This window comes from Dermacentor variabilis, chromosome 9 (assembly GCF_050947875.1).
Source record: "Dermacentor variabilis isolate Ectoservices chromosome 9, ASM5094787v1, whole genome shotgun sequence".
In the NCBI taxonomy this organism is placed as follows: Eukaryota; Metazoa; Arthropoda; class Arachnida; order Ixodida; family Ixodidae; genus Dermacentor; species Dermacentor variabilis.
The window spans coordinates 133,262,747-133,290,200 of record NC_134576.1 but is presented as its reverse complement, the minus strand read 5'-3'; the positions used below and the strand labels follow the sequence as shown (position 1 = coordinate 133,290,200).

The window sequence follows — 27,454 nt, the reverse complement described above, 5'->3', positions numbered from 1 at the left end:
GAGAGGAAGCGCGCCGTCTTGCGTCGCGGCGCAAGGTACTGGGGGAGGAGGGGGAGGGGGTTCTGCTGCGGCGGCGGCGGCGGCTGCGTCTAGCACGGCCGCGCGGGCTCTGTCTCAAAGCGGTGTGCGGTGGGGACAGAGTTTGCCGAGTGCTGATAGTTTCGTGTGCGCTGTGTTCTCGCCGCTTACTTCGCATTCAAGCGAGAGGCAGCACGAAGGTCAATTTCCTCGCTGCTGCATCCGCTTTTTCTCACTCCAGCGTTTTGACAGTGAGTGTGCCTGGTAATCGAGTGAGGTCTGTTCGTGTCTGCCTGTGTGCGCGCGCACCATGCTTGTTAGTTTAGTTAGTAAGCGAATGTTTACAAGTTTATACATCCGATAAAAGTAATATCCTTACTTCGTATAGATGCATGCAAATTTGCTATCGCACATGATGTTTTGCCTTTCGGGCGAAACTGCGACTTTTTCGTGTTTTATTTCACTCGAAAACTTCTTTTGTTTCCTTCTTTCGGTTAAAATAATTCTTCAGGTGAACACTCACCCACTTTTCCGGCGGATAACTTGTCGCGTCGGGCTTACCGTTGCTGCTCTTTCTTTTTTTTCGAGGACTATCTGGTTCGTTGGTTTTGATGACGCTAAAACATGCTGCATGACTGCAGACTCTGCTCATCAACATTGTAGTTGAATCCGAAACATAGGATAACTTTTAGAAGAGTTGCCTAGCAAAGGCACAATGGCATACGGCGATGTGACTATGCAGGAATTTTTTTTAAATTATGGGGTTTAACGTGCCAAAACCACTTTCTGATTATGAGGCACGCCGTAGTGGAGGACTCCGGAAATTTCGATCACCTGGGGATCTTTAACGTGCACCTAAATCTAAGTACACAGGGTGTTTTCGCATTTCGCCTCCATCGAAATGCGGCCGCCATGGCCGGGATTCGATCCCGCGACCTCGTGCTCAGCTATGCAGGAATTACGAGTGTATCTTATGCTAAAACACAATAGATTGATACTCTATTCGGAACATTACGCGGGTATAGACAGAGCACAACGAATTCGAGCGAAAAAGAAAATGAAGAGGTTCATATGACCCCCGTTATGATCAGTGAGCTTGCCCGTGAAGGTCCACGTACCGCAGTGGCCTCAGCGCGGAGATTGGATGGATCCAGGCTGCAGGCTCTTTCCTACCCTTGGTTTTGAGCTGTTTTCCGTTCTGAATACCACGTACGAAGCAGGCCAACAGCATGCTCTCTTGAAGCTCATTAGCAGTGCAGTTTTTTGTAATGAAGGCTTCGAAAACTTTAACATATACCCGTATTTGGCGTGCTATAGAGGGTGCAATACTATACTATAAAAATTACGCATATAAATTACCAGCTGCCTCCAGGGCACTAATAAAAAAGGTTAACCAATATTCCCTTGAGTAGCCTTCTGAGACTCACGTTATTAGAAGCAAATCACGACCACCTCGCCTAGAAGCTCTTCTGAAAAAAAAAGAAAACGCCACGTTCGATACGTTCACAAGCTGCTAATAAAAAAATCTGTATTAGTCTAATAAAAGCACTGTAATTGCTATTGCTTTTTTCTTTCTCTCACGTTACGTCACATCGAATACTTGTGAGGTGCCCCCACTAATCGGAGACAAACCTGTATACTATCGCGCTGTTGCATTTCGAATCGTGTAGGACCAACTATAGTCTAATCGATGACATTAATAAGTAATCGTGACGTCAGGTCTTTTGACTTGTCCGCAATCTAAATGCCATGCATCTAGATAGGCTAACTAGATTCAATTAAACGTCCTGAATACAAAGTATGTTCGGTTTACTAGTCGAAAGGAAATATCCATGATCAGTTCTGTCTTACGCGCGAATTCTTTTTTTTTCGTAATTTCAGTTTTGTTGCTTATTATTCAATTAAATGTACAGTTTATTGTAGAACATGTTGCAGAAAAAGAAAAGAAAGCTTATGTTTCTGCATTGTTTCTTTGAAAAGATTTGGGGAAAGTCGTAAACACCACCCAGTGTCCGATTTCATGCGCAACATAAGAGTACCCGAATTCTGTAGTATTTTCTTGCATCTCATTTTTTAAATGTTATTGTCGAGTTCAAACATGTAAACAGGTTTTAAAAGCATGCATGTTTCCAATAATAAAGCTCTCACAATGGGGACAAACGTTGAAACGCGTCGTTTACACTGGGCTGGATTCTTGTGCGTCTAAGGAACAGCGGGCACAGCCTTTCTTTGTTGTGTTTATGTGCTGTAGTTTTGTACATTATAATGGTTGCTGCAGCATGGTGAAATTCGAATGCAAAGGCGAAGAGGACGACAGCTTGCCAGGAACCGATCCGCGAAAGCCATAGCGAGCGATCGATATAAAACGGACCCTATATGACGAGTGGTACACGAAATGCATTGAAACTTGGCTGCATAGCACTGCAGTTACAGCAGTATTCTGGGAGACACGCTGCGTACTGAGACAATCGTGGATCACTTGGACATTTCGTGAAACATGGTCTTGTCCTGAACTCGAGAGATTCAAGGGTACGATTTCGCAAAGTGCACCCTATACGTAGCCCTCTGCGACTCCCTCACGTTTGTTCTTTGTGGCGCTCTGTGTCATTTCGGCAATATCAACGGTCGAGATAGAATCTGACCTTTACGCAAAGAAATCTTGCCTTACATATCACCGGCCGCTCAATGCGAAGGACTTCCGACACAGTCGCTGGCACTGCAAAACGAGCTAAAAAAAAAACGAAATGTCACACGTGCAAAACCATGACAAAAACAAGAGTTCAGAGGAGACTTTAGCAACGAATCAACGCTACTATATAAAACGTGTTCTAGTAACGTTGCTACGAACCTGCTGGAATATTTTAGCTCTCCCGAATCCAGTACGTGATGCGACTTGGTGCTTGCTGACGTTAACCGCCGCACCCTTGAGGAAGTTTTTATCGTGCTTCCGGATAGCTCGGGAGAAAAGTCTTCCTGCAACTTACAAGAGGATACTCTCTTCGGAATTCGGTGCTGGGCAGTAGTGCGACTTGGTGCCCGCTGACGCCAATGAGCATATCGAGTCATCGGAATTGCTTTGTCTCCTCGAGGCGACGACCTCGTCGCCCAAGAGATGCGACTCACAAGGTGAAAGAAAGCTGTGGATAGAGACACCTCACCTGCTCGGAAGGAAATGGATGCCCCTAGACAAAGTGGTGATCTGGGCGAGTTGGTTGGCGATGAGGGAAGGAATTTCTTGCCCAAAAAGAGGTATGCCCCTCTAGGGGTGGGAGAAGGTGATGGCTGTTTATTCCCCGGCGGAGAAAAACGCCCTGTACCGACCGGTGAAAACCGTGGCTGAATTACGCCTCGCCCCTGGCCGGTCCCTCGGTCTTTAATTCCGCGGCGACAGCGTCTCCGAGGAAAACATGGCTAACGTCCTCCGAAAAGATCGCATTGAGCGAGAGAGACCCAGAACAGCTCGAACAGCCTTATCGAGCTCTTATGTCTAAATCGTTTCACCGCAGATTGAGTGCGTAAGACGACTTCGACCTACAAACCCCCCAAAGATCCAAGCTGTGACACGCAGCAGCTTCTTCAGTTTGCGGAAGTCGGCAAGCATGTCAACTTCGCTTGGCGCTTGAAGAAAAAAAAAAACATGTTGCACATTACACTATGGCTCTTCATTTACCTGTGGGCGCTCGTCTGATCCTCCAGGCCACTCTGATCTCGACTGGGCTAACCATTCAGGTCTGCTAGACCAGATGCGACTTTCATAGAGAAACTTTGCAGACGCGCCCCGAGCCAGCAAGTCGGACCGGTTGTCCTCTCCTGGACACTATTCGACGGCGTCCTTCTTTTGACCGACGGGAATGGCGTCACCCCCATGGGGTGACGCCATTGGGTGACGCCATGGGGTGACGCCATTTCTCGGGGCGTCACCCCCATGGGGTGACGCCCCGAGAAACCGAAAGACATCTCGGTCAGGCTCCTGGTCTCTTTGTAGGAATGCCTTTTCGATGTACGAGTTTTTGGCGACTGCGAACCGTAAAAACCGAGGCAGGATGTGTGACAGCTCTGGGTTGTGGTTCGCCCCCCTTTGGCCACGCAATCGTTGAAAAATGAGGAGCGCCGAGTGTGCGACAACGCGTAGCTTGGTATCGTCAGCGATTCCTCTCTTCTATAACTTCCCGATGTGGCATACGTAACAGATAGCCTGATATGTAGTAGCATTGTTTCACGCCAGTTTCGCAAGGCCAAGTACCACGTATTGTCGGACCCGGATGGCATGTGTCGTATCGCTTTATAGTTTATCGACAGCCTCTTTTAAAGGACCCCTCACCGGGTCTGGCCATTTTGAGCTGACAAGCGCAGAGCATACATTGAGCGATAACGATCGTGTCTGCAAAGTATTACATCGGTATACGCGCCGCGGAAAGACCTGAAAATCCAAACCGAACACCGTTTTTCCTTCTCCTCGCGACCGCCGTGCTCCAAGCCGGACGGTTACGTAGTCGTGCCCGTGCGCCTCCGTAGTGGTGTCCGCAGTGTGACGTCGCTCGAGGTGACACGTGACTTCGCAAATAAATAAATTATGGGGTTTTACGTGCCGAAACCACTTGCTGATTATGAGGCACGCCGTAGTGGGGGGCTCCGGAAATTTCGACCACCTGGGGTTCTTTAACGTGCGCCTAAATCTAATTACACGGGTGTTTTCGCATTTCGCCCCCATCGAAATGCGGCCGCCGTGGCCGGGATTCCATCCCGCGACCACGTGCTCAGCAGCCCAACACCATAGCCACTAAGCAACCACGGCGGGTAGCATTTGAACAGAGGCAGACGCTGTGAGCGTCACAAAAAGGATAAGACGCAACACCGTTGAGAAACGAGGTAGACGCTGTTCTGGCAGTCAGCGTCAAATGTCCAGCGTATATACGCGGTTTCAATCAACGCGAATAGGTGCGCCGTTTAAAAACCTTTATTGTTCGAGACACTTGTTTGAGATCGCTCGAACGAAGGCACTATAAGGTCGCAGCTAGGCTTAGCAAACACTAAGTTGAGCGAACCGATAAAAGAAAGCAAGCAATAAAATACGCATCATCAGTGCTGAGAACATTCGAATACACATTAGTTCGTCAGCAAAAGTTTAAAAAATATATATACAGGTATCCGCAGATCTCTGTACGCGTTTGCTGAATTTGTAGAAGAACATTTGTGTACGAAGAATGCGTACGCGATGCGCGAGCACGTGCATAGGGCGCGAAGCGACGCGATGTACACTGAAACGAGTAAACGCACACTCAGTATCAAAAAAAAAAAACGTCAATACAATGCACGCTCCGCAAAAACATGAAATGCCCACTAAAGAACTACACAGATTTAGCAAAAAAAGAAAGGAAAAACAGGTATGCCTATGGCGACAGACAAATGTTCAGACAAATGAGCGTGCGTCGAGGACATGAGACAGTCCGGACTGCAGAACAGGTCTGGAAATCCCGATGTACAGGAACGACCAAATTTCGTTGCACTTCGACCGTTACTTTTTTTTCGCAAACTGCCAGCTCGACCCGAATCACGTGACGTTAAATAATGCAGGAACTGGCGCACTTTTCAAAGAGAATAACAACAAAGCAAGAGAACGCGTCTTGAATAAACACGCACATAGTGGAGCGATGGGCTAAAAGGTACGATTCTCGTGCTTGATTGTTGCGAGTCGCAATGCAGCTTGTTCGATCCCTTACTTGATCTGACTAGGTTTTCTACAGTACACTAAAGGCACCACGCTCTTTGGTCGAGCTCGAAAGGCAAGCTGCTCAATAGAATTCTCGTTCGCAGCCAAACACAGTATTCACAGATATCGCCAAGTATACCAAACCACGGAATAACTATTAATGCAGAAGCGGTGATAAACTAATGCCCATACTTTTGTACCGTACGTCGTATAGAGTTTTCAACCGTGAAACGCTCACACAGCTATCATCCTACAGTGCATGCTGGGCTACATAAGTACCAATCGGTACCCGCACAGACGGCATGAGAACCGCGATGACTTCGTGAACGCGATATAGCACAAGACCACGATGCAGCGTGGCTAAATGTACACTCTAGCAAAAAACGGTGTTCTGGAAACGACTCCGATGACTCCGTTCTCGAGAACATTCGCACCCCTTGCTCGGTAAAGTTCACGCTACCTGTGCACACCAAAGCGAGAGTGCGAAGGCTCTCCGAAACGGAGTTCTCGTGCTCCTCGAAATAAAATGGAGCGCAACACAAGAGCTATACCCTCACAAGGGTAGTTGCGGGCGCTCCCTTTGTTCTTTGACCTCGAAATTAGGACACCCTTTCGGGTGTAACTTTGTGACAATCGTCATCAACGGTGTGCGACGTTTCCTTTCTGTAATCCTCCGCTCCCGGCACTTTCTTGAAAGGGACGCCACGCGAAGGCTGTTATTGAAGGTTACTGTTCTGTGGCGAAATTACACTCTAAAGGGTGTACAATACGAGGACTACGTGCTGCCGCTGAACAGCTGCGTCAGGAGTATCCACGGTGACAGACATCGAGCTCTGGTGATGAGGTGATGCTTTTAAACTCTGTACCTCTCTTGCGATTTACGCTAAGCATTTCCGGTTTTTCCTATTTATAGCGCCTGCGCTAAGTGGAAACGGTAGCGGAGAAACTGCAGGCGCTCACACGATAGGACAAGACCTCCACACCACGGGATTTCTCGCGAGATCCACAGATCTGAGTGTTTCAAAAAATTCGTAATATACAAATCCGACACACATAAACATTTGCGCATCACTCGCATCCATCTCAATAACAAACAAACAAACAAACAAACAAACAAACAAACACAAAACATTGCCGAATTCAACACAGCTCACAAATAACAAAATCACTATCTACTAGTACACCGCTGACATGGGCGGCAATAAATGTAATCAACGCCACGGTTCGGCGAGCATCGCCCAACGTGTGATCAACGTCTCCCAGGTAAGATAAGGTCTGCGAGCTAAAAAAAGCCGTGACGTCATGCTAGTGGACCGACGTTTACAATGCAAAACGCAGAGCGGTGACAATACGAGAGCAATAGGCGTCAATTGTACTGTGCTCGTGTACCATCAGGTGTGTGCGTATACTGTCGGCACAACACAAAGGCTGCAAGTCACGGTTGCGAGCTCCCAGACTCCGGTTGCAGTCCGGGACATAATGTTCGTACGACTTATTTCTTCCCTGTTCATCCTCTCGCCTACAGTGGTTCGGTGAACCTCACATGCTGAGAGTCAAGCTTCCAAGAAAACTGCACCGAAATTTGGGACGATTAGTGGAAAAATTTTCGGCCATGAGTACGACTGCCAATTCTGGCTCCGCAGGAACGAATGTTGTGGCTGTAACACACTCTAGACAAAACGACGTCGGTGAAGAGAATTAGCACGGGTGTTCGGCGAACACATTGGCGAAATCGTAGTGTTGCAAACGACAAGTGTACCGAGCAAGTGTCCACTCCGTAATGTGGTTAGGCGCAAGGATAAGGCGCTTTCTATAAATTCGAATTTTGTCCTCGTCAGCTATTCACCTGTCAGAAAGATAACGAATTGTTTGCTAGCGATAACTGTGTACCAGACTGCCCACAAGGGAGACTAGTCCGACCAGATCGACACTATGTAGTTCTTGCTCTCGGCAGTTTCGTGATCTGTGCCACGCGTTGAGATAGGTCCCGCTCTGTCCTTAGTCGACTGCGTTATTGAGTGGCGATTGTACACGCTTGTGTACGCGGAGCGTAGAGTAACAGCCGACCGCGACGTTCGATTACAGTTTGGGCTTTAAAACACTCTGCATACATGTAAATGAAGAAAGCTGTTGTGCGCACGCCCGCCGACGCCGAGCCCGTGAAGAACCTGGTGGTATAACTCGTGACGTGAAGAATTACGGCGTGACGTCACGTGACGTCATCTAGGGAGGCTGACAACCTGCGCATTCAAAGCTGCACGTCGGCGACGGCGAAGCTTCGTATAATATGTCGCGCTATAATCACGCTTTGTGAATGGCAAAGTCGGCGCATTGCTTGTTGATAATACGTCACGTGACGCGCGGACCTGGAAGTTACCTAGCACCTAGCAGGTGTTGTCCTATCGCATCCAGATCAAACAGCCGGACTGCTACCACTTTCATAATAAGTGGACTTCAGAGTTCCTTTCCAAGAACAATAGCGACACCTAAGATGAGAGTATGACAGGAAGCGTTTGGACATATTAAGAAGAGACAGCTAAAAGGCACGCATAAAAATAGGAATGCGAGCCGAATAGGTGCAGCGTTAGTGAACGATGTAGTGATCTTCACGGCAAATAGACAAAAAGAAAGGTAACGAGTACGATACGTCGCATATTGTCCATAAGATATCTGACTTGTTCGATAAGGCCTCGAAGGCTGTTATCACAACGGTTATCACAAGAAGTGCGCGCGCACTTCGTAAATTCTCGGCCCAGGAGCGTTAAGTACGAAGCACTCGCTCCTAGTAACATCGCGCTGGTCTCAAGTCCCCATATATAAATTCTACAGCCAGCGCAGAACACTGCACAGCGACCGAAGCGACCCACAGTCGAGCAGTAAAAGGCACTGACTGTTCGTAATGACACATGTGCCACAAAGGAACGACGTGTCTTCGCTGGGCGAGGTCCGTAGCTGTAAACGGCGAGCCTGCAGGCGAATATGTTGCAGTGCCCGCTGACGAAACGTTTGCTTCCGCACTTAACAAAAATGCGCAGGCGGATCAAGCGAGACAAATAGGTTACCGAGCTTGCAGACAAAAAAAGTAAAAAGCGTCTTCTAACACTTCACATTCTCATAAAGGCACAAGGTCTATCGTCCACAAATATCCCTGCGCAGGGCAGACCGATAATCATGTTGCACAACTTGCAGACGAAAAACGAGAACGTCGTCTGCTGCTGCGTATTCCCTAAAGGCACCGCACGTGTAATAGTCCAGGCGAAGATCTTGCAGAAGGTGCAGACCAAAACTAAACAATCGTCTGCCACCGCGCACGCCACAGAAATTCGCAAGTCCAGGGAGTGCACCCCGCGCTTTCACATGAAGGTTTCACGTCCTACTTTCGCCGCAGGCACTTTATAAATAGACGTCTGCAAAGAAGTCACCTTCCATTGGCTACCGGCCGTTGAAACTTGGTCACGTCAGACGCGACGTCTTTAGCGACGCGCTTGGGTAACTGCGCTCGCTTCTGGCGCGCTAAGTATTGCCGAATCCTGGCTTCTTGGATCTTCTTGACCTCTTCGTGGAACTCGAGCTCGCTGAAGGTGAGGCTGCGGCACAGCCGGCTCTTGTCCTTGGACTTGAAGGCCACGACGTCCTTGCGCTTGAAATACGTGGAGAGCTTCTCCATCGACCCTTCGGCCATGACGCAGCGACCGTAGTACTCCCTTTGCGCCGCTTGCAGTTCCTTGACCTCTTCGGCCATTCTGTCCACGCCGAAGGCCTTGACCTTGTCGTCGAAGACCTTGGAGAAGTACTTGTAAAGCTGCCAGTCCGCAGAGTTCAGCCGGAGCAGGTGCTCGATGGTTTCGTTCGAAAGGCGTTCCTTGTAGGCGCTGTACCTGGAAAACATGTGACCAAGTGAGTTTTAGGCACACTTAATGTGACTACAATGTATGACAACAGCTTATGTAGATGCTCAACAGCACTTTCTGGTGAACGCCGTAGGTTCTCTGCAACTTATAGCCTATGGTTACCGTCTATTTCGTAGTGGTAACAGCACACTAGCCTATCGACACGTCCAAAGTCTGTCACGCGAAATATCACGAAAGTGCACGCACGTATCCCAGAAGAAAAGTCGCACTTTCGCCCGAAAGGCGAAGCATCGATTGCGATAGCAAATTAGTAGCTGGCTATACGAAGTGAGAATAGTAGTTTTATCGTCCGTATAGACTTGTAAACGTTCGCTTACTAACTAAATTAACAAGCATGGTGTCACGCGCGCACAAGCGAACACGGACACATCTCACTCGATGACCGCGCAAACTCACTGTCAAAACGGGGGAGAAAGCGCGGCAGCAGCAGCGAGCCAATTCACCTTCGCGGTACTTCTCGCTTCAACGCAAACTAAACGGCGAGAACACAGCGCACACGAAGTTATCAGCTACCCCGTCGCAGATCGCTTATCAATAGAGGGTCCGCGCGGCCGCGCCATGCACAGCCGCCGCCGGAGTAGGTAGCACACCCCCCTCCTGGGTGCTTCGCGCGCGATGGAAGACGGCGCGCTTCCTCTCCGCTTTCCTCCCTTGCGCACACGAGACAGACACCATCGTCGGCTCACTCTCGCACGTTTTCACTCGCACATACAGCATACGGTGCGAGGCGACGATGTTATCGCTCTTGGATTTTAACACCACGGCGACGACGACGGCGTCGGAATTGCACCTGGTGTGACCACATATTTCGCAATAAAAAAAGTAATCGACCGGTAATGGCGTCCTAGGGCCGCGGTATTGTAGCCATGCCTTCCGCTCGATCATATATGTAACTGTTTCATCCACTTTTATCGGCTGGCTTATCCCATTGATAACGCTGGCGGAGCATCGCTATGACTGCTGACGAAGCGTGACAAGAAACAGCATCGAAAAGGCTATCGCTACAAAATCGCGGGTAAGCAAACTGACAACGCTTCGCGGACACGTGATCATGCATGCTGCGGAGGACACGTCCATACCTTATCGTGCTAAGTCATAGCGAGGCTCAGCCGGAATTGTCAATGAGATTTCAGTCGGCTATGAACGGCGGATAATTAGAAGGGCGTAGAATGAGGCGGAATTGGCTACAAACTTGCGGTCATGTCCCTTTTAATGCGTAAGCATTCTCTGGCGAGTACGCCAACAAAATTTGTCACGCGAAAAGTGTATTGCCTTGTATCTGCACAAACAAAACGCGTAATTTGAGAAGTTAGGACATTTAATCGTTATAGTAGTGTAAATGTAGAAGATTGGTAGCTTTATACGCGATAACGAACAAGTTAAACAAAAATAATGATCAGAGAAACTCATACGATCAGATTTATGCATGCAGATAGGATATAGGGATCCATAGAAAATGCATGGGGAAGCCTATAATAGAGGTAGGCCAGCTGAAATTTGGGGATGGGCCAACTTGAAGTTCGGGGTTCTGCTTAAGCACACTTAGACAACTCCAGTGAAGTTTCTGCATACTTTTGGCGATATCGCAGCTGCGCACAAAGGGCAGGAACCTTGGCGTAATGGATTTTTTTCCCGACATTTTCGCATTCGTGATTTCGACATATCCGGAGTACGGCGCAAAAAGCATACCGAGATAAGAGGCGAAAAAATTACATTAAGTTGACATCGAGCCAAGAAAATAAAAATTCGACTTAACCGATGTTTCGAGATATCAGAGTTCCGAGTTAACGAGGGCTTACTGTACTTCAAACCTACTGGCTCGGCAATACCTTTACAGCATACGGATGCATCGCTTTCTGGGCGATGAGTTGACGCTTTTGGCGAATTCATACATTCAACGAGCGCAGACCGAAACGCTCGTTTGTGGATCCTTGACGCTTTGTTATGGCAGCCAAAGAATGTGGCTTTCACTCACTAGATTGCAGGAAAGTTTAGCAACGTTTAAACAAAAAGAAGAGGAAAACTATAGCTCTCCATTGAGCGTGTCAATCTCGTGGGCGAACTTCAGATATGGGTGGCAAGCGCCTCGTTCGCGGCCGAGCGAGCACAATTCGCCGGTAAATCTCGTTCGCGAGCGCTGATCGTTCTCGAGTTTACGCCGCTTTCGTAAGCAACCATATCAGCCTCGTTAATAAGCGCTGCTTGTTCACAAGGTAGGATTACGCCACAACATTTGTGGGCACGCCTTCTTCGTTGTAACAAAGGGCAAGAAACCTCATTCACGCGCACTTCCATCCCCTCCCCCCCTTCCAAACCACCTTTTAATTTGCGCAGTTTCATCCCTAATCGACGTCTTAGGCCTCTCATACCACTGCCTCCCTCGCTTCCTCAAGCTGTAACAATCATAAGCGTAACTAATTACTCGTCCTCAATGCGCGACACGGCCAAGCCACGGACGTACCTCGAGTTGAGCTTGAGCGCCACCATGTCCGTGGTGTTCCAGCAGAGCAGGTGCTTGAGGAGGACCAGGGACTCGTCCAACCTCTCGGCGAGCATGACCAAGTCGAACGCGGAGGCGATCTCCCCGATGAACTTGGCGACGGCCTGCTCGGAGTCGAAGGGCCCGTTGAAGCCGAGGTCGAAGGTCATCTGGTTGAGCCCGACGCGTTTCTCGATCACGCGGTGCCGGGAGAGATAGGCGGTCAAGTTGCGGTCCCGCACGAACGTGGTCAGGTTCCTCTTGAATACCGACGCCAGGTTGCAGTACGAGTAGAGTGACTCGAACAGGGTGTCCGGCCTGCGGGGTCAAGGAATTTGTGGACAGTGTTAGGCAAATCAAATGGCAGAGAAACGAGGTTCCGGAACTTGGGCCTGCCAACTTTTAAAACTCGTAAAATTCCTTTTAAAATGAAAATATCGCGGACGCGACTGCGGTGGACAGGAGAAGAGGTAGGGGGTGATAGTACGCCTATTTTTTGTTAAGCGTTCTCCAACCACATACCTTTTGTGGGATACACACGCACTTTACTAAAGGTCATTTAACGGTTACCGCTGTTCTTATGTCGTGCCTTTTAGGCACAGTACACAAACATCAGCAAATTTGAAACTGGAGAGACTGAAGAGCAACACAATAATTTTTTGGTCAGGGTGACCTTTCCAGCGACACTGCTGATTACGCCTGCTTCTGGAGCATGTCTGCGCAAACTTGCTCGAAGCAAGCACCATTCTCGTGTAATTCCACGAGAATTAGCACGCCAGTGAGGTAGCTAGGCTCAGTGGAGCCCTGGAATAGGGGGCCCACCCTTGCCGGAAGAGGCTCCAAGTCGCCGGCGCCCAAGAAGACGACGGAGACCTCGAGACGCTAAATCCTTGAAGAAACCAAATAAAGTTTCTCTCTCTCTCTCTCCACGATCATAAGACCTCCACTGGTAGGATCAGGAATCGAGGAGCGAAACGTTTTTCGCGAACGGAATTTATTTTTCGTAAAATAATAAAACAAGCTCAAATTCGCAAAGCTTTACGGATACTTCAGGAGAGTTGGCAGGTACGACTGAAGGACTACTCCGGGAACCTCGGGGAATAAATGTTACATGTAAGGCGGCTGTGGAACAATAAAACTGTTGTGTCACTTTAGTAAACAATATCCAGTATCAGCGGAACGCTTGAAGGTGTAGCGGCGCGACTATCGCCTCCAGAGCAGGCGAAGAAGAAGGTGGGCTCACGTGCAGGTAGCGCAAGAATAGAACGCGCTGGCGCGCCTGACCTGAGCGGCCGCGGTGTCGGCCGCACCCGAGATCGCGCTGCACCATGGCTGGCCGGCCTAAATAAACCGCGGCTACGACGGCTACGTCTTCGCGGCGCCTCCCATAGGGGAAAGCATTAAGCGGAGCAAGACTGGTAGACGTAACCTTTAAACGGCAATATAGTTAGTGGCGATGGCGTTGCAGCAGGTCCGGTTATAGACTGGCGTGCTTGGCCGGCACTCGTTCCGGCTGGAGCATACGCGTGCTTCACCAAACGTCCACCAATTCGGGGTCCCGAACGAACGCAACCAACAGGCGTATAACTATTTCTTCGGCTACTCCGGACCGTTGGGGAAACGCTGCGTGTCGAAAGACCGCACGTCAAAGAACATCTCACGTAGGCCGCCGAAGTCTTCTAACTGCGAGCGCAAATTAAACGAAGCGGTCCAGATCACTGATCTCTCAAGCACTGAACGGGGAAGTGAGTCAACTATATACGTCTGCGTGAAGGTGGAACCAGTTCCAATACGATACGGGCCTCCTCACGAACACGTCGTCATTCGAATTCACAATAAATTGAATTTCGTTAGCAATGTGTTAAAAATTTTCAGAAAGATTCTGTTTCACAAAACGACTTCAGAGACCGGTGACCACCCCACCAGAAAAATTCCCAGAACAACCGTGACGTCGAAGGTCGGTACTGTCTGGCAAAGGTCAGTTATAGCTAAGCGTGGACAGGTGGGACAGTTGGTTGAGAATAGCATTGCGAAACATTTGTTCCAGCCCACACATCAACACGGATGAGCAGAGAAGGACAACAAGGACGCCGGATCAACCGGCGTTCTTGTTGTCCTTCTCTGCTCCTCCGTATTTATTTGTGCGCTTGAACAAATGTTTCATAAAGGTCAGTTAATCGCGCATAATGTTTAATTGCAGTTAAACACGGTAGTGAATTACGATCGGAAACTTAAAGCTGAACGTGGCCAGTCTTGTTTATTTTTTACTTGAGAACAACGCCCAGATCCGTAGAGACAAACAAATTCGTGGCCTCATAGAATGAAGCCATCTTCGCCCGAGGTCCGGGCGCTTAAAAGTTGGAAAATAAGTTACGGCCGCGACAGAATCGTTTTCCAATGGGACCCATTTTCTGCCAACGAAATGCCAAGACGATAACAACCTAGACTGGTTTACAGATTTTCTTTGTGTCTCTTTGAAGGGGCACTAAAGAGAAACACGTACGATTTCAGTTTAGATTGAAAGATGATTCTGTGAAATGTTTATTTTCGTTAATTTCGCAGTGACGCGTCGGCTATGAGAAATGAAAATGGAGGTCAAAGTTCAATTCTTGAGAATCGATTCTTGCATACCCCAATTGGATACTGAAACAGCACCACGATGCACGTGGAGTAAGTAACCGTCTCTTTATGCCTCCTGCCGCAACTAATGGTGCTATAGCACCAGTAGTTGGTGCACCAATCATCGCCCCAGCGACGATTGCCTCCGAGTAATAATAATAAAAAAAGCACAGATCTCGAAGGCCATGCCTTTGCTAGCTGCACGCGCCGGAAGCGATTCGGGAGCCGGAAACACGTCGCTGACGCCATGTTTCGGACACCACTCGTTGCGGTTGGCTAAAACCCTCTCTGTTGCAGCGACGGCGCCACCGGCAATTATACCTTCGCAGGATGGTGACGTAGACGCTGTCCGCCGGCATGAGCGCGTGTATCTCCTTGCCGTTGTAGCGCGTGTGGTGGGTGAGGATGTTGTACGTCATGTTGTAGGCGCTGACGTTGGCCACCAGCCGCCGGTTGAAGGGATCCGGGTGGCCCAGGTAGTGGGTGTGCTGCGACTTCGGCAGCACGAAGTTCAGCTCGTGCTCGGTGCCGAACCGCAGGAAGATGTTCATCACCGTGGAGCTGGCGCACTTGTGCGTCTTCAGGAAGACGATGTTCTTGCGCGGCTCGCACGGCTCCGAGCCGTTGTCCGTGAGCAGCGCCTGGGGGGCGTACTGCTCCTGCATACGCGACCTGCGAAGAGGAGCACGCGACGACGGTCACGGGAGCAAAATGATCCCCTCTTGCAGTCCTTGAACATCGCTAGGAACCATCAGCCCGGCCGCCTCCCCACTCCCATCGCTATTTGATGCGCAAATCTTTCGAGGCGCTTCGCTTATCTTCCGTTATAATTAATGTTTCGCAATATCCGAACTATCGTAATATCCGAATTATGGGGTTTCACACGCCAAAACCACGAGTTGATTTTGAGGCGCGCCGTAGTTGGGGACTACGAAATAATTTGGACCACCAGGGGTTCCTTAACGCGCACTTAAATCGAAGTACAGGGGTGTTTTCGCATTTCGTCCCCATCGAAATGCGGCCACCGTGGCCGGGATTCAATATTCAAATTATCGGGGCTCGGCAAGTCCCGATCTCGCGAAATGTCGCAGCTTTCATACCCCTGATCTTGCATCCGTGGCAGTTTTTAATGTTTCATGAATTTCGTCGAATATACACGTTCTCGACCTCTACTGGCTTTTTACAGCATGATATCTCCCAAAACCTCCGCGCGCGATCCAGCCGTCTCTTTACCTTTGTCTCTGTCGTTATAAAATTTCTAACAACCGTTATCGCAAGCGCTCATCTGCAAGCAAGCCACAGCGCTCTCTTTTAAAAAACAATTGTCGCAGAACTCCGAAAGCCTACCACAGCGGAAGCTTTTACAAAACCAAGACACAAAATATACGTTTATTGTTACTCTTTGGTTAAGTGATGAATTTTGTAAGGTATTCCCTGACACTGCCAGTGTAGTATCTATCGCTGCCATGGACAACAACCGCGGCCTCTTTAAGTGCCAAGTATGTACCTGGTTGTGACGAACACAATTCCGAGGAGAGATAAGCAGAGGAACACCATGCAGGTGACCAGCACCCGGTGGAAGTGGCGAAGCATCTCGACTGGAACGGGAAGCTGCGCAGAACAATGGACAAATACTGTTATAAGACAAGGTTTAACGAGAAGGTAAAAGAATACTTAGCAGATGTACACGTCCAAACTGTTAGCAGGCATGCCCCAAGAACAGCGTCGTCGGAAAGCGAACCTCTAAAGTACCGCAAAGATTGGAAAATGCAATATATCGCAATATCCGAGAATTCGCAATATCCAAACTCTCGGAGCTCACTCAAGTGTGGATAAGCTTAGGTGTAGACAGAAACGTTATTGAAGGCTCTCTCTCTACAGGCTGTCGTAGCGGCCGTACGGCACGACAGCCTGGGTGTTTAATTCGAGGTTGATCTGAAAATTTGGCGATTCATTACAGGCCTTGACTTTTTATGGCTATCACCAGTATGTACGCAAGGCCTACTCGGTTCCCGCAATGTTTCACCACGATACGCATACACCTTCTCGTGCGCTTGTGACGATCGGATGAAAAATCCCTCGCAAGCTGCTACCCAAGAGCTTGACTGAGCCTTCAGTAGCTGACACGTTGACACACGTACGCAAACACAAGGAACGACCGAGCAGAAGACAACGGGGCAGACTTTTTTTGCTGGAAGCGCTCTCTTAACAGCGGCAAGAAAGGATATAAAGTAATACGTTCGACACTTATTGTTGACATGATATGATATGGTGATGCCGCGGCACTGATACCGCGTCGGATACTCTTCGTCTCGCGAGGAGAAAATGTTATTCTACAGATATGCAGGTAGCCTCTGTTGAGAAACTAGTCCTGTCAGAAAGGACTAGCATGTATGTCCCGAACAACGCACGCGAGACACTAAATACAACGCAACGTACACAACGGCAGCGCTAATAAAAAATATATTGAACAAAAAGACGCACACGACGTGCGTAGCGCCCTTACGTACAACGGCACCAACCCAACAAGTCAAAGCGACAGTTCGAATGAAGGGGGCTGACAACACGGACATTTTGCATAACGTGCGCGATCGACACACGTTGGCTCTTGCTTGAGAGCGTGACGGCAACTGAGAGCGCGCATTATTTTGGGCCTACGGCGGGGGTCTGTTTATCTAGTTTTTCAGACTTTCGAGGCGCTACTACATTTTTTTTTTTCAAAGAGCATTGCGCGTTGTTTTAAATCAGCTGGACGACAAAGGGTTCGCAAATGATATTGAGACCACAGACGCAAAGCCGCCGGAGCCTGCGGACTGCGCTGTGTGCGACCACCTTCTTGACTTCGAACGTTTTGTGCGCACGCGCGCACCGCCTCTTATACCTCTGCATTTTCTTCCCGCCTCTTCTGTGTAGGGTAGCAAACCAGTTGCGACCCAGCTAACTTCCCCACCTTTCCTTTCTTCTTCTTCTCCCTCAAAGAGTGCGGTTTTGAACGGCATGCTTTGAGTACAAGTGTAGGTCGTGCTCTCGGGCATCTTCCCTCTCTTCGTCGACAAGCGCCCCGTTCCTCTTATCCCTCCCCCTTCCACCAGCACGTGATGACTGGACAAATACAAGCAATACGAAAAGTTCATAGGGAGTTGGAAGTCAACAGTGGACGAACAACGGAATTATCCTTAATCAAACCTGAATCAAGGCTTCCCTAATATTCGCCCATAGACAAGTGTGTACTTCTTTCCGGTCGACTTTTCTTGCCATCTCAAACTTTTTCGTGCGCGCAAGTTAGTGCACACGGGCTGACCATACTAAGGTCCCTATAGACAAGTCTCGTGGTAGCGTCATTCTTTCATCAAGCCGTTGTCCTCCTCATCCTCGCGCTCTCCCGCCATTGCCCGTCCGTGATTGGCTAAGTGCGGTCGCGCGGCATTTCGACCGGTTTTTATTTCCTCATGTAAAGCACGGCTTACGGGAACACACGCGTGAAAATAAATAATTACTGCGCGGAATGCAGTTTCAAAACGAGGACTGATAATACATGCAGTACGACACAAACTAGAAGCTATATTTTTGATTGAGTGGTGACAGGTTGCATGGCGGTGCTCCACGAAGGAGATTGATTAGAGGAGGAGGGGAGTGGGAAAGGAAAAACGGCGCCGTCTTGAAACTTAGAGAGCTAGACCACACCACCCACCTAAGCCACTTTCCTCCAGACTCAAATGCCAAGCGAGCTGATCGTGATCAACCTTGCGATTACGATGGCATTTGTTCGCATGCCTCCAACCACTTTCCCATTTCAGACTATGTGACCCTGAATATGAACAGTCGTAACCTACGTAGTAAGCCCTAGTAGTAAGCTTCGTAGTAATGTCCGCAGTGCTGTTTAGATTGCACAAGGCCAGTTGCATTCAATTTGTAATGTCTTACTATGTTTCACACTATAGCAGTTGTTATGAAGAAAATAGTATTCCTTTGCGTACCTCCATCCACTTCCCTATTTCTGTCTCTCTGACTCCGAAGTTGTATAGCACAGTTTCCTGCAAAATCTATTAGAGGGCACTCAGGCACAGCGACCGCTGAGCTACCGTAGCAGTAGTGGACTGTATGTGCATTTGTCTAATCTCCATGCTTTTGGCTTCAGATGTTCTTGTGCCATTATTTATTACCGTTAATCTGTCTGCATTTGGTCAAAACCACCTCGTATTTCAAAATTCACTACCAAAAGTTTTTGTCAACATCTCAATTCAATAGGTTTCCGGGGGCAAGTATAATTATCGAGAATTGTTGCATTTCTATAACGCCATATGCCATCGAAACTGATCATGTTCTAAAGCCACAAAGCATGTTCGAATTCAAAAGGACAAAGTGCATGGGCAAACCAACGTACTGCCTGTTCCTATGGGCGCTATTCGGGGCTCCGCCATATTGTAGAATTCTGTAATGGCGCCATTTTGGGCCAATCGGAGGCGCCGTAGCAGCCCTCTGGGCCAATCAGAGCTGACAAGGTGACGGAATTCGACAATAGCACCCCCGTGTTAGCGGAACCGCCACACTGTCCGGGAGACTACTGCCAGACCTCCCTCTAATAATTTTTGTAGGAAACCATATTCCGCGTTACCGAAACTACAGCTGCTTCGTAAAAAACAAGTGTTGCAGTGAACTAGTTAGGGCGCTCTTACGCTGTCCTGTCAGTAACCCTTTAAAGGGACCGACCAACCAACCGTGACACCTCGCTCAGCAGCAGAAGGCCATGGCTACGGTGATCTATACTGCAGCAAGTAATAATAATAATAATATTTGGGGTTTTACGTGCCAAAACCACTTTCTGATTATGAGGCACGCCGTAGTGGAGGACTCCGGAAATTCTGACCACCTGGGGTTCTTTAACGTGCACCTAAATCTAAGCACACGGGTGTTTTCGCATTTCGCCTCCATCGATGCAGCAAGTAAAGCATTCACGTTCAATGTGAGGTTGCAGGGACGACTGCATTGAATTTACATAGAAAAGGGGCAAGCACTATGGACAAAATGGCGAATCGGGCTAATTGGTACATACGCTCTGCTGCACGTGCGCGAGAAGAAAATGTGCGCCCAAAAACAACGTTCAGTCGTGAGCGAAGCGCTGAGCTGTGCTTTTTTTTCGTTCTCTTTTTGCGTGTGGCGTCGGTGCGCTTCAAGATGTGTCCGTTACGAACTACGGGACATCGCTGCGCGTTGCCCTAGCGACCGAAACAGACCCGAGGACCAGACAGCTATCACTAGAAGCACCTCGCAGACAGTCCCCCGCGAGTCGTTTTTTCTTTTTTCTTGGAAGAGTGGAGGGGTGGCGTGGCGTCTCTGAAGTCCAGCTGAATCGATTCGGAAATCGTTAAGCGACCTTTCTTTTGATCGTAATGCGACACGACGCGCAACTTCCGACCACTTTCCTAAAGCGGTCGTTATTAATGTACGGCTGCGCATATCGACTGACGGATCACAGATACACAAGCGCGCGGGTTAAGTCAGGATCGCATACACACTCCGATCGAGATCGCAAGTGCCGCCCGCGCTCGGCGTCCAAGTGTGAATCATGAAGTAGTAATCCTAGTGATATGAATGCGAGTCATGGTGCCAGTGTCTGTTAATGTCCCGGGGGGGGGGGGGGGGGATCATAGACAGGAACACTTTAGTGCATGCTTGAATTGCAGGCTAGTTCATATTGCAAAAGAATAAGAATGCCAGGAATTTCGCCCACTTGGCCCTCGTTGATTCCAACAATGCCGCGGTTTGGTATAATAAAATAGCACAACGAGAAAAGTAGTTTGAGCAGTAATAGTAAATAACCCTTCCAGCATAAAAGACAATGCGCAAAAAGCGCTTTTACCGCGACAGGCGGCTTGATAAGGCCAGGAAAGACGCAAAAACTCAGTGTCCTTCCGCTCTGTGAAGAAGGATGACCAGCGAAGCTGTGCAATGTGGGCCCCTCAATGGCGGACTGCGCCTCCGCCGCGGGTCGCCTTGGTGCTGCACTATCTTCGGGATCGGCCCACCTATGGGGAGTGGTTAAAGCCTGCTTTACCTTCGCCACGGGCCGGCCCGGCATTGCACCATCTTCGGGATGTTGTGCCTGCACGCGGACACGGTCCTGGGATGAGTGGCGACGTCGCCTCTTTAAGTTTCCGCACCAGCTACCCCGCGACGTCATGGATTTTGACGGCATCTGCTTAAACCGTTTTAGTTTATTGGTCAACGTGGAGTACACTGTATTCTACACAAGCCAACGACTGAACTGCGCAAGTTTCCGAAAAAAAAACCTTAACTGAGCCGCGACGGCCCAAAGAAAAAAAAAAACTAAATAAATGAAATGCTTGCCTTCACACTGATGCACCTGCGGCTGTCGTGGAAAATAATTTTGTGTGGAAAGGCGCACATAGTAAGCCAACTTTGCGCTGATTATAGGGCCTTGCGTTCGCACAGATCTTGATGCTTCGACCACAGCTGTCAGAACTGTCAGCTCAAATCATTTCTGGGGGAGGGGGGTCTTAAAGCATCGTCGCGACGTTGCGAAGTTTAACCTATAGCAAGCACAGCAGAGTGTTTTAGGTGAGCGTCTTTACGGTACGCTCCGCTCCGAGCTGTAAGGGCCGATTTACGCTCAAACCGCCCATCGCCGCACGCCGCACCGCATGCAGGCGGTTCGTGAAAAACGGGCGGTCGTCGCGATCGGTCACAAAATTGCATTGTGGAGCGGTGGGCGATTTCCACGTTTTAGTCCTACGTTTAACGTATACAGCGGAGCGGACCTTTCGCAGTTGCAGCGCCCCCTGGCCAAATTCAGGGTAATGAAAGAAAATAAAAACACCTATTGATCACCCTTATACAGTAAAACGTGTGTGTGTGTGTAATATATATATATATATATATATATATATATATATATATATATATATATATATATATATATATATATATATATATATATATATATAAACTTATTTCTCCATGAATTTTCTAGACGTGCGCTTATAATGCGTTACCGGTCCATTTTATCCAATGGAAATTAAAGCGCCGTCTTGGGGAACGCCACGTAATAGCCAGCGCGCTTGCTTTTTGCAGCCAATCTAATCCTTTATGGTGCCAACGCTAGCCAACGCGCTGCGCAGCACGCTCCGCTCAGGCAGCGTCTAAGCGGACCGTGTTCCTCGCTCCGGTAGCCCGCTTACGGCGCATGCGCATTCGCGCTTCCGCTCCGCTTAGCTGCTTAGCGGAGCGTAAACACGCTCAACTAAAACACTCTAGTGACATACAGATAGGGCACGTATTCCGATCACCGATCGCCGAGCGCATGCAGCCGTATACGTCGCATGTAAACACCACCGATCCGCCATTCTTGCGCCGACAGCGTTACGGCATTTCTCTAAGCTATACGTGACTTTTCAGAAGGGTCATCACTTGACGTTTCAGTCACCGCGGTGACCCAGTGGCAACGGCGTTCCGCTGCTGAACCACGAGGGCGAGGGTTCGAAACCTGTACGAGGGGGCCACACAGCGAAGGGGACGAAAAAAAAAGAAGGCTCGTGTTCCGAGCATCGGGTGCACGTTAAAGAACTCGAGGTCGACTAATTTAAGGCGGAACCCTTCCCTACCGCGCCTACTTGTGCTAGCCCTTGTGCTGCTTCGGGACGTAAAACCTAATCAATCAACGGCCGTTAGATCACGACGGTTAAAATTGAACACCGAACGCTTATTCCGTGCTGTGGCTAGTCCCCAGACTGTGAGGGCAACGGTAGCAATTGGCCGGCGATGGTCAGCTATTGATAGCGTCATCGCTTTGGAGCGACGCATTGAGGGTCACGTCTTACAAGGGGCTATATAACGCTGATAAAGAAAACGAAAACATTGGACCAACCTGCAGTTCCGTCACGAGGAAGTCGACATACCAGCCGAAAATGATCGCCGCGAAGCCGCCGTTTTATCGGAGGGCGGAACCACGAAGCGTATTATACGAATGATCGACTTCAACTCCAGCCGACACAGCGGTCGCCTACGCAGAGGCTTGGTGCTGCAGCCCGGGAGATGTCCGCAGCAAATGCACGCAGTAACAGCCTATGACAACAGCTCGAGTACTTCCGGAAGATTTTGCACAGGCACCACAAGAGCCCCGCTATTGACGCTGTTGGAAGCCCAATAACACATACGGATCCAGATGCTCTCGTAAAAGCCAAATCGATTTTTCAGAAAGCTGATAGCAGATGATGTTCGGCACAGTGACCCTATCACCGTTGCAACTTGCAAGCGCGCCGCTTTTAAGTGAATCCAGAAATGCTGCCACTACGCACTGCCATCGTGACCACTGGCGTAACTGTAGAGCACGACGCGATTGGTCACCAGCGAGCGTGGGCGCTGGAAGACTTCGGAAACACGACTGCTTTGGGCTACAGACCCGGGCGGTTAGAAATAGCCGCGTCGCGTTGTCAAAAAAAAAAAAGAAACATAGAAACGAAGCCAGACCAATCCCGGGGTAGAGATGATAGTAGCGTAGACACGCAACCTCGTCAAAAACATATCAATCCAAGCTGCCACACCAATATGATACCGTCAGCGACACGAGGTCAGAAGCCCGAAGAATCTTACATATGTCAGCGGACGCGGCAATCTGCTGATGATGCTAAGGCTGGCTATACGCGCGGTCGCGATAGCGGCCTCCCTCACGGCCTGACGAATTCGTACTCTCTCTCCCTTTCTTGTGAGTGTTCCATTTTCTGTGCTTCTACCGAGGCGTGCCCGAATCACCCCCTTTGCTCTATCGTTTCTCTTGTCGAGGAGCTCTTGTGCGCGACTCTCTGTTTGGCTTTGCGGCCCCCGCAATCTCGCTGCTACGCGCGAGCGCGCCACCCAAAGAGCCTTGGGTCCGGCAATCCACATGTGCCGCAGCCCCCCCCCCCCCTCCCTCAGGAAGGCAACCACGCGACGCCCATACCAAAGCAGACGCGATCGAAGCCACGCTCTGCAGCTGAACGAGTCACTGTTGCCGTAGGATCGCATACCGCGGCCACCATTTACAACGTCTCTTAATTGAGTGCAGCGTGCAATAAGGCTCGAAAGGACAGACAGATTTCACGACGAGATTGACTACGCTGCCGAGGCCGCAAAGCATGCCGGTAGTATACGGCAGTCTTTAGTGGGCTGAAGGGCAGCTGTGGTAAGAAGCGTGCTGCGTTTGTACTATGACAATCCCGCTTGACACTAGATATCTAAAAGACCCCCGGCATGAGAGAATTAAAAAAAAAATTCGACGAACGGAGATTAGTTTAGAAGATGCATTCCACAATTTCTCTTTAAAATACGCGGCGAAAATCCACCGTGGCACTCTCGGTATTCCTCTCGATGTTGCCTTGGAAACCAAGTATAGCGAGAAAGCTTTGAGGACTTCTGTCATCATAGCGCCCGCAATGCTTACGCGCATGCGCTCTGAACGCGGTGAAATTGGTCTGTTGCTACAGCCTATAGCTCATCTCAGCTCATCTTTTCAAAACGGCCCGCGGGAATGGCTGTCTGAAGGTGTTATTCCGGACAACGTCAAATGCCGCCATGTTGGCATTTTTGAGCCAATCAGAGAGGCCGTAGCCGCCCTGCAAGCCAATCAGTGATGACAAGATGGCGAACTTCACTGTACGGCGGCGTTCGACAATGTACATAAAGGCGCCAATGGGCACTGCCAAATTTGGCCATGCTGTCGAATTTTCCATCTTGTCGACTCTGATAGACTCGCAGCAGGGCAACGCCAGGCGGCGTTATTCACCAGGCGTCTACGCCGTCGGTTACGTAAACACACGAAGGAATTAGAGCGCCCGAAGGTGCGTTTATGCGACAGCTTGGCTTGACCCTCGCAATCTTCGCAGCCGCATACCTTCTACACCTTCCCCGAACGAGTACGACCAATAAAAAATTGGAGGACGCTTAAGCTTCGCCTTCAAGAGTGGAACGCGAAAGCGTTCCCGTCGACCCGCCAAGGGGTGTAAGACAATGGGCTACGGCGCAGCGACTACGCGCCCCGCATCGGACGCGGTGAGCGTCGAGCAACGCAGCGTTCGGCGCGACAACGAAATGTGCGCCTGAGCAAGCGACGCACGCCTGAGCCTTAGAAACAGCTCGTTTCTAAGGCAACACCGCGTTCACTAGAGGCGCTTTTGTACCGCTTTGAAGCATCGAACTCGTGGCTCAGTGGTAACGTCTCCGTCTCACACTCCGGAGACCCTGGTTCGATTCCCACCTTGGAAGTTGCTTTTTATTTATGAAGTGCCTGCCGTGATTTATCGCTCACGGCCAACGCCGCGGACGCCGACGACACCGGCTTTTCTGCGACACGAGCTCCTTAACGCTATCGCGTTAAAATATCGCAGACACCTGTCGGGTGACGGTTTAGCATCACGTTCGCCTCGACGAACAATTAGGAAGGCTGGACTGCGTACGCTTGGTGACAAGTTCGTGCTGCAACTAAACCGCACTGCTCTCACCACGAGTCATGCACTAGCGCGCGCGAGGTGGATTTAGGAGAAGTGGTGATTCATCATACAGTTAAAAGTTGCAGAAGCACGCTGGAGACGCGCGACAGGAACGAGAGTAACGCGGAAAACAAAGGAATCGCGCTATTGTAAGTTATAAACTGCACACCTCCGCCACAGCTTAGTTCGCCAGGAACTTCGGCGGTGCAACAGCCTCAGGCGCCCTGTTGTTGCTGTACTTGTATGACTGACTGGTTGGCCGAGGAACTGACCCACAGACCGAGCGGCTGGCTGTCCAACCGTCCGATACTTAAGTCTGCCTTTGTTCGCGAAAGAAAGTGTAAGAGAAGATAATTTTTTTTAAATAAGCGCAACCTCATTGAACGGGAAGTGTCCAAGACATGCGTAGCATTCCATGGCAAACGGCGTGGTGAGGAATGCGTTATGCGTGGTAATGATGTGCGTGTGTGCGGGGGGAGGGGGTTATGCTGATGTAGTATACGTTATTTATTTATATATGCGTGAGGAGTACGAGCCGAGAGATGCACATATTTAAATTGCCGAACATGTATACATTCCCTGCATGCATATATATATATATATATATATATATATATATATATATATATATATATATATATATATATATATATATATATATATATATACCGCCATACTGTATAATGCTACGCATATATCCGATATTTCACGTTCAGGGAGGTTCCGCCTAATTTGTTTGCGCGATCCCCGGCGCTGCATAACCAACGCGTTAATGTCGTCAAAGGCAGCGGAGGGGGGACGCCTGCGCGAACGAGCGTAACTAATGCCGGTGTGACGCATACATTCATTCTGTGTCCCCTTATTTACTGGTCGCTTCACTTCCATCCTCACTGGTCGGGTGCTTACCAGGGCGCTCGATACTGCTTGCTATCCCCCTTTCATCACGTGCTTAGGCGTTTCTAGCCCAACTTTAGAGCTTCCTTTCTACGTATGGCGTATGGAGAAGGGCGAAAGCGAACGGGCTCGTGGAATGTTCTGCGCCGGCGCGTGTACCGTTATTGCGGACAATGGGTCGTTTGTCGCTGTAATCCGGGTGGCCGCTATTAACCTCACACAAAATGAGCTTAAACTGCGCATTCTCTCTCTGTATGGGGAAATTGCTTTTTTTTTTGGCTTCACATTGAATTTTTTCGACCGACTCGCCACATAATGCTACGCATTAAAGACAGACTTGCTTGCACGTGGCTCAAACTGTGGTTGACAATTGCGGAAGCATCACGGCGGGATTAGGTGCCACGTACGCACGAAAGCGCAGCGCCCACGTGTGATCACACGTGGACAATTAACGTCCCTTCTGACGTCGCAAATCAACCTTGTTCATTGCTTGTGTCGTCACCTGTATATACAAGCTTCGATGTTTGCAACGGTGTGCCCTTGTTTATCAGGATGGATGCTTTCGCGAGCCTGCCTACTGCACCCGCTTATAAGGAATACCGCGTACAACAAATACATTTTTTTTTTCAGATTTAGCACTGCTACCCGAAGTCCTGCACTAGTGGGCAGAAGGATAGAACATCAGATAGCACATTCGACGTCTGCTCTGTCGCTCTGCGGGCACTGCTGATCCACCTACACCCATCGACACAAAACTGCACACCACCGTAGAAGGTAAACAAAATTGTGCAGAAACTATCGACGATGATTTTCAATGTAAGCGAATAGCCCAAACTAACGAACGAACGAACGAACTCTTTCTTCGTCAGGTTCGGCCCCCGATCACCGATTAACCACGAAAACAGGCGCAGGAGGCAAAGAAAGATACCCGCTTTAATAAGTGGGATCGACGTCGCGGACGAAACGGAGCGGGCCACACTGCACGCAACTGTGGGAAATAAAAGCCGCTTGGGACAGCAAGCAGCACGCTGACAGATAGACGACCTTAGCGCTGGTCGTGCGGCAGTCCCATTCTTGTTGCCGGTCATGTGCCGACATGGGCCTGTTGGCACGGGGAGCGCGTTGCGAAGAGCGGGCCAGCAGAATAAGGGGGCACCACTTACGGCACAATTTTCGTAATGTCTCGCACCCAAGGGGCTCACGGAAATAACTATAACTGGAGCGACAGCGTACGCAGACTCCACAATAGCCCGCATCTGGCATTACCTTAATTAAGTAAAGGGTAAATAAATCTCGGTTCTATTGGCGCTGCAGCCGGTTCCGGCTATAGTACGCCAAGAGC

The 27,454-nt window shown here is 49.5% G+C and overlaps 1 protein-coding gene across 5 annotated transcripts in view; it reads right to left on the bottom strand.

The window, feature by feature from the left end:
• Nucleotides 1-4,957: 4,957 nt before the first annotated feature.
• LOC142557568 (galactosylceramide sulfotransferase-like) overlaps nt 4,958-27,454 on the bottom strand; it is an 86,255-nt gene continuing 63,758 nt past the window's right edge. For all 5 annotated transcript variants that reach the window (XM_075669512.1, XM_075669517.1, XM_075669515.1 and 2 more), the window contains exons 2-5: nt 16,245-16,348; nt 15,059-15,409; nt 12,101-12,436; nt 4,958-9,606 (exon numbers count right to left, since the gene is read on the bottom strand). In XM_075669512.1, coding sequence (XP_075525627.1) covers nt 9,147-9,606; nt 12,101-12,436; nt 15,059-15,409; nt 16,245-16,330 — 1,233 coding nt within the window. In that variant the 5' untranslated portion in view covers nt 16,331-16,348 and the 3' untranslated portion in view covers nt 4,958-9,146. The remainder of the gene's footprint in view (nt 9,607-12,100; nt 12,437-15,058; nt 15,410-16,244; nt 16,349-27,454) is intronic.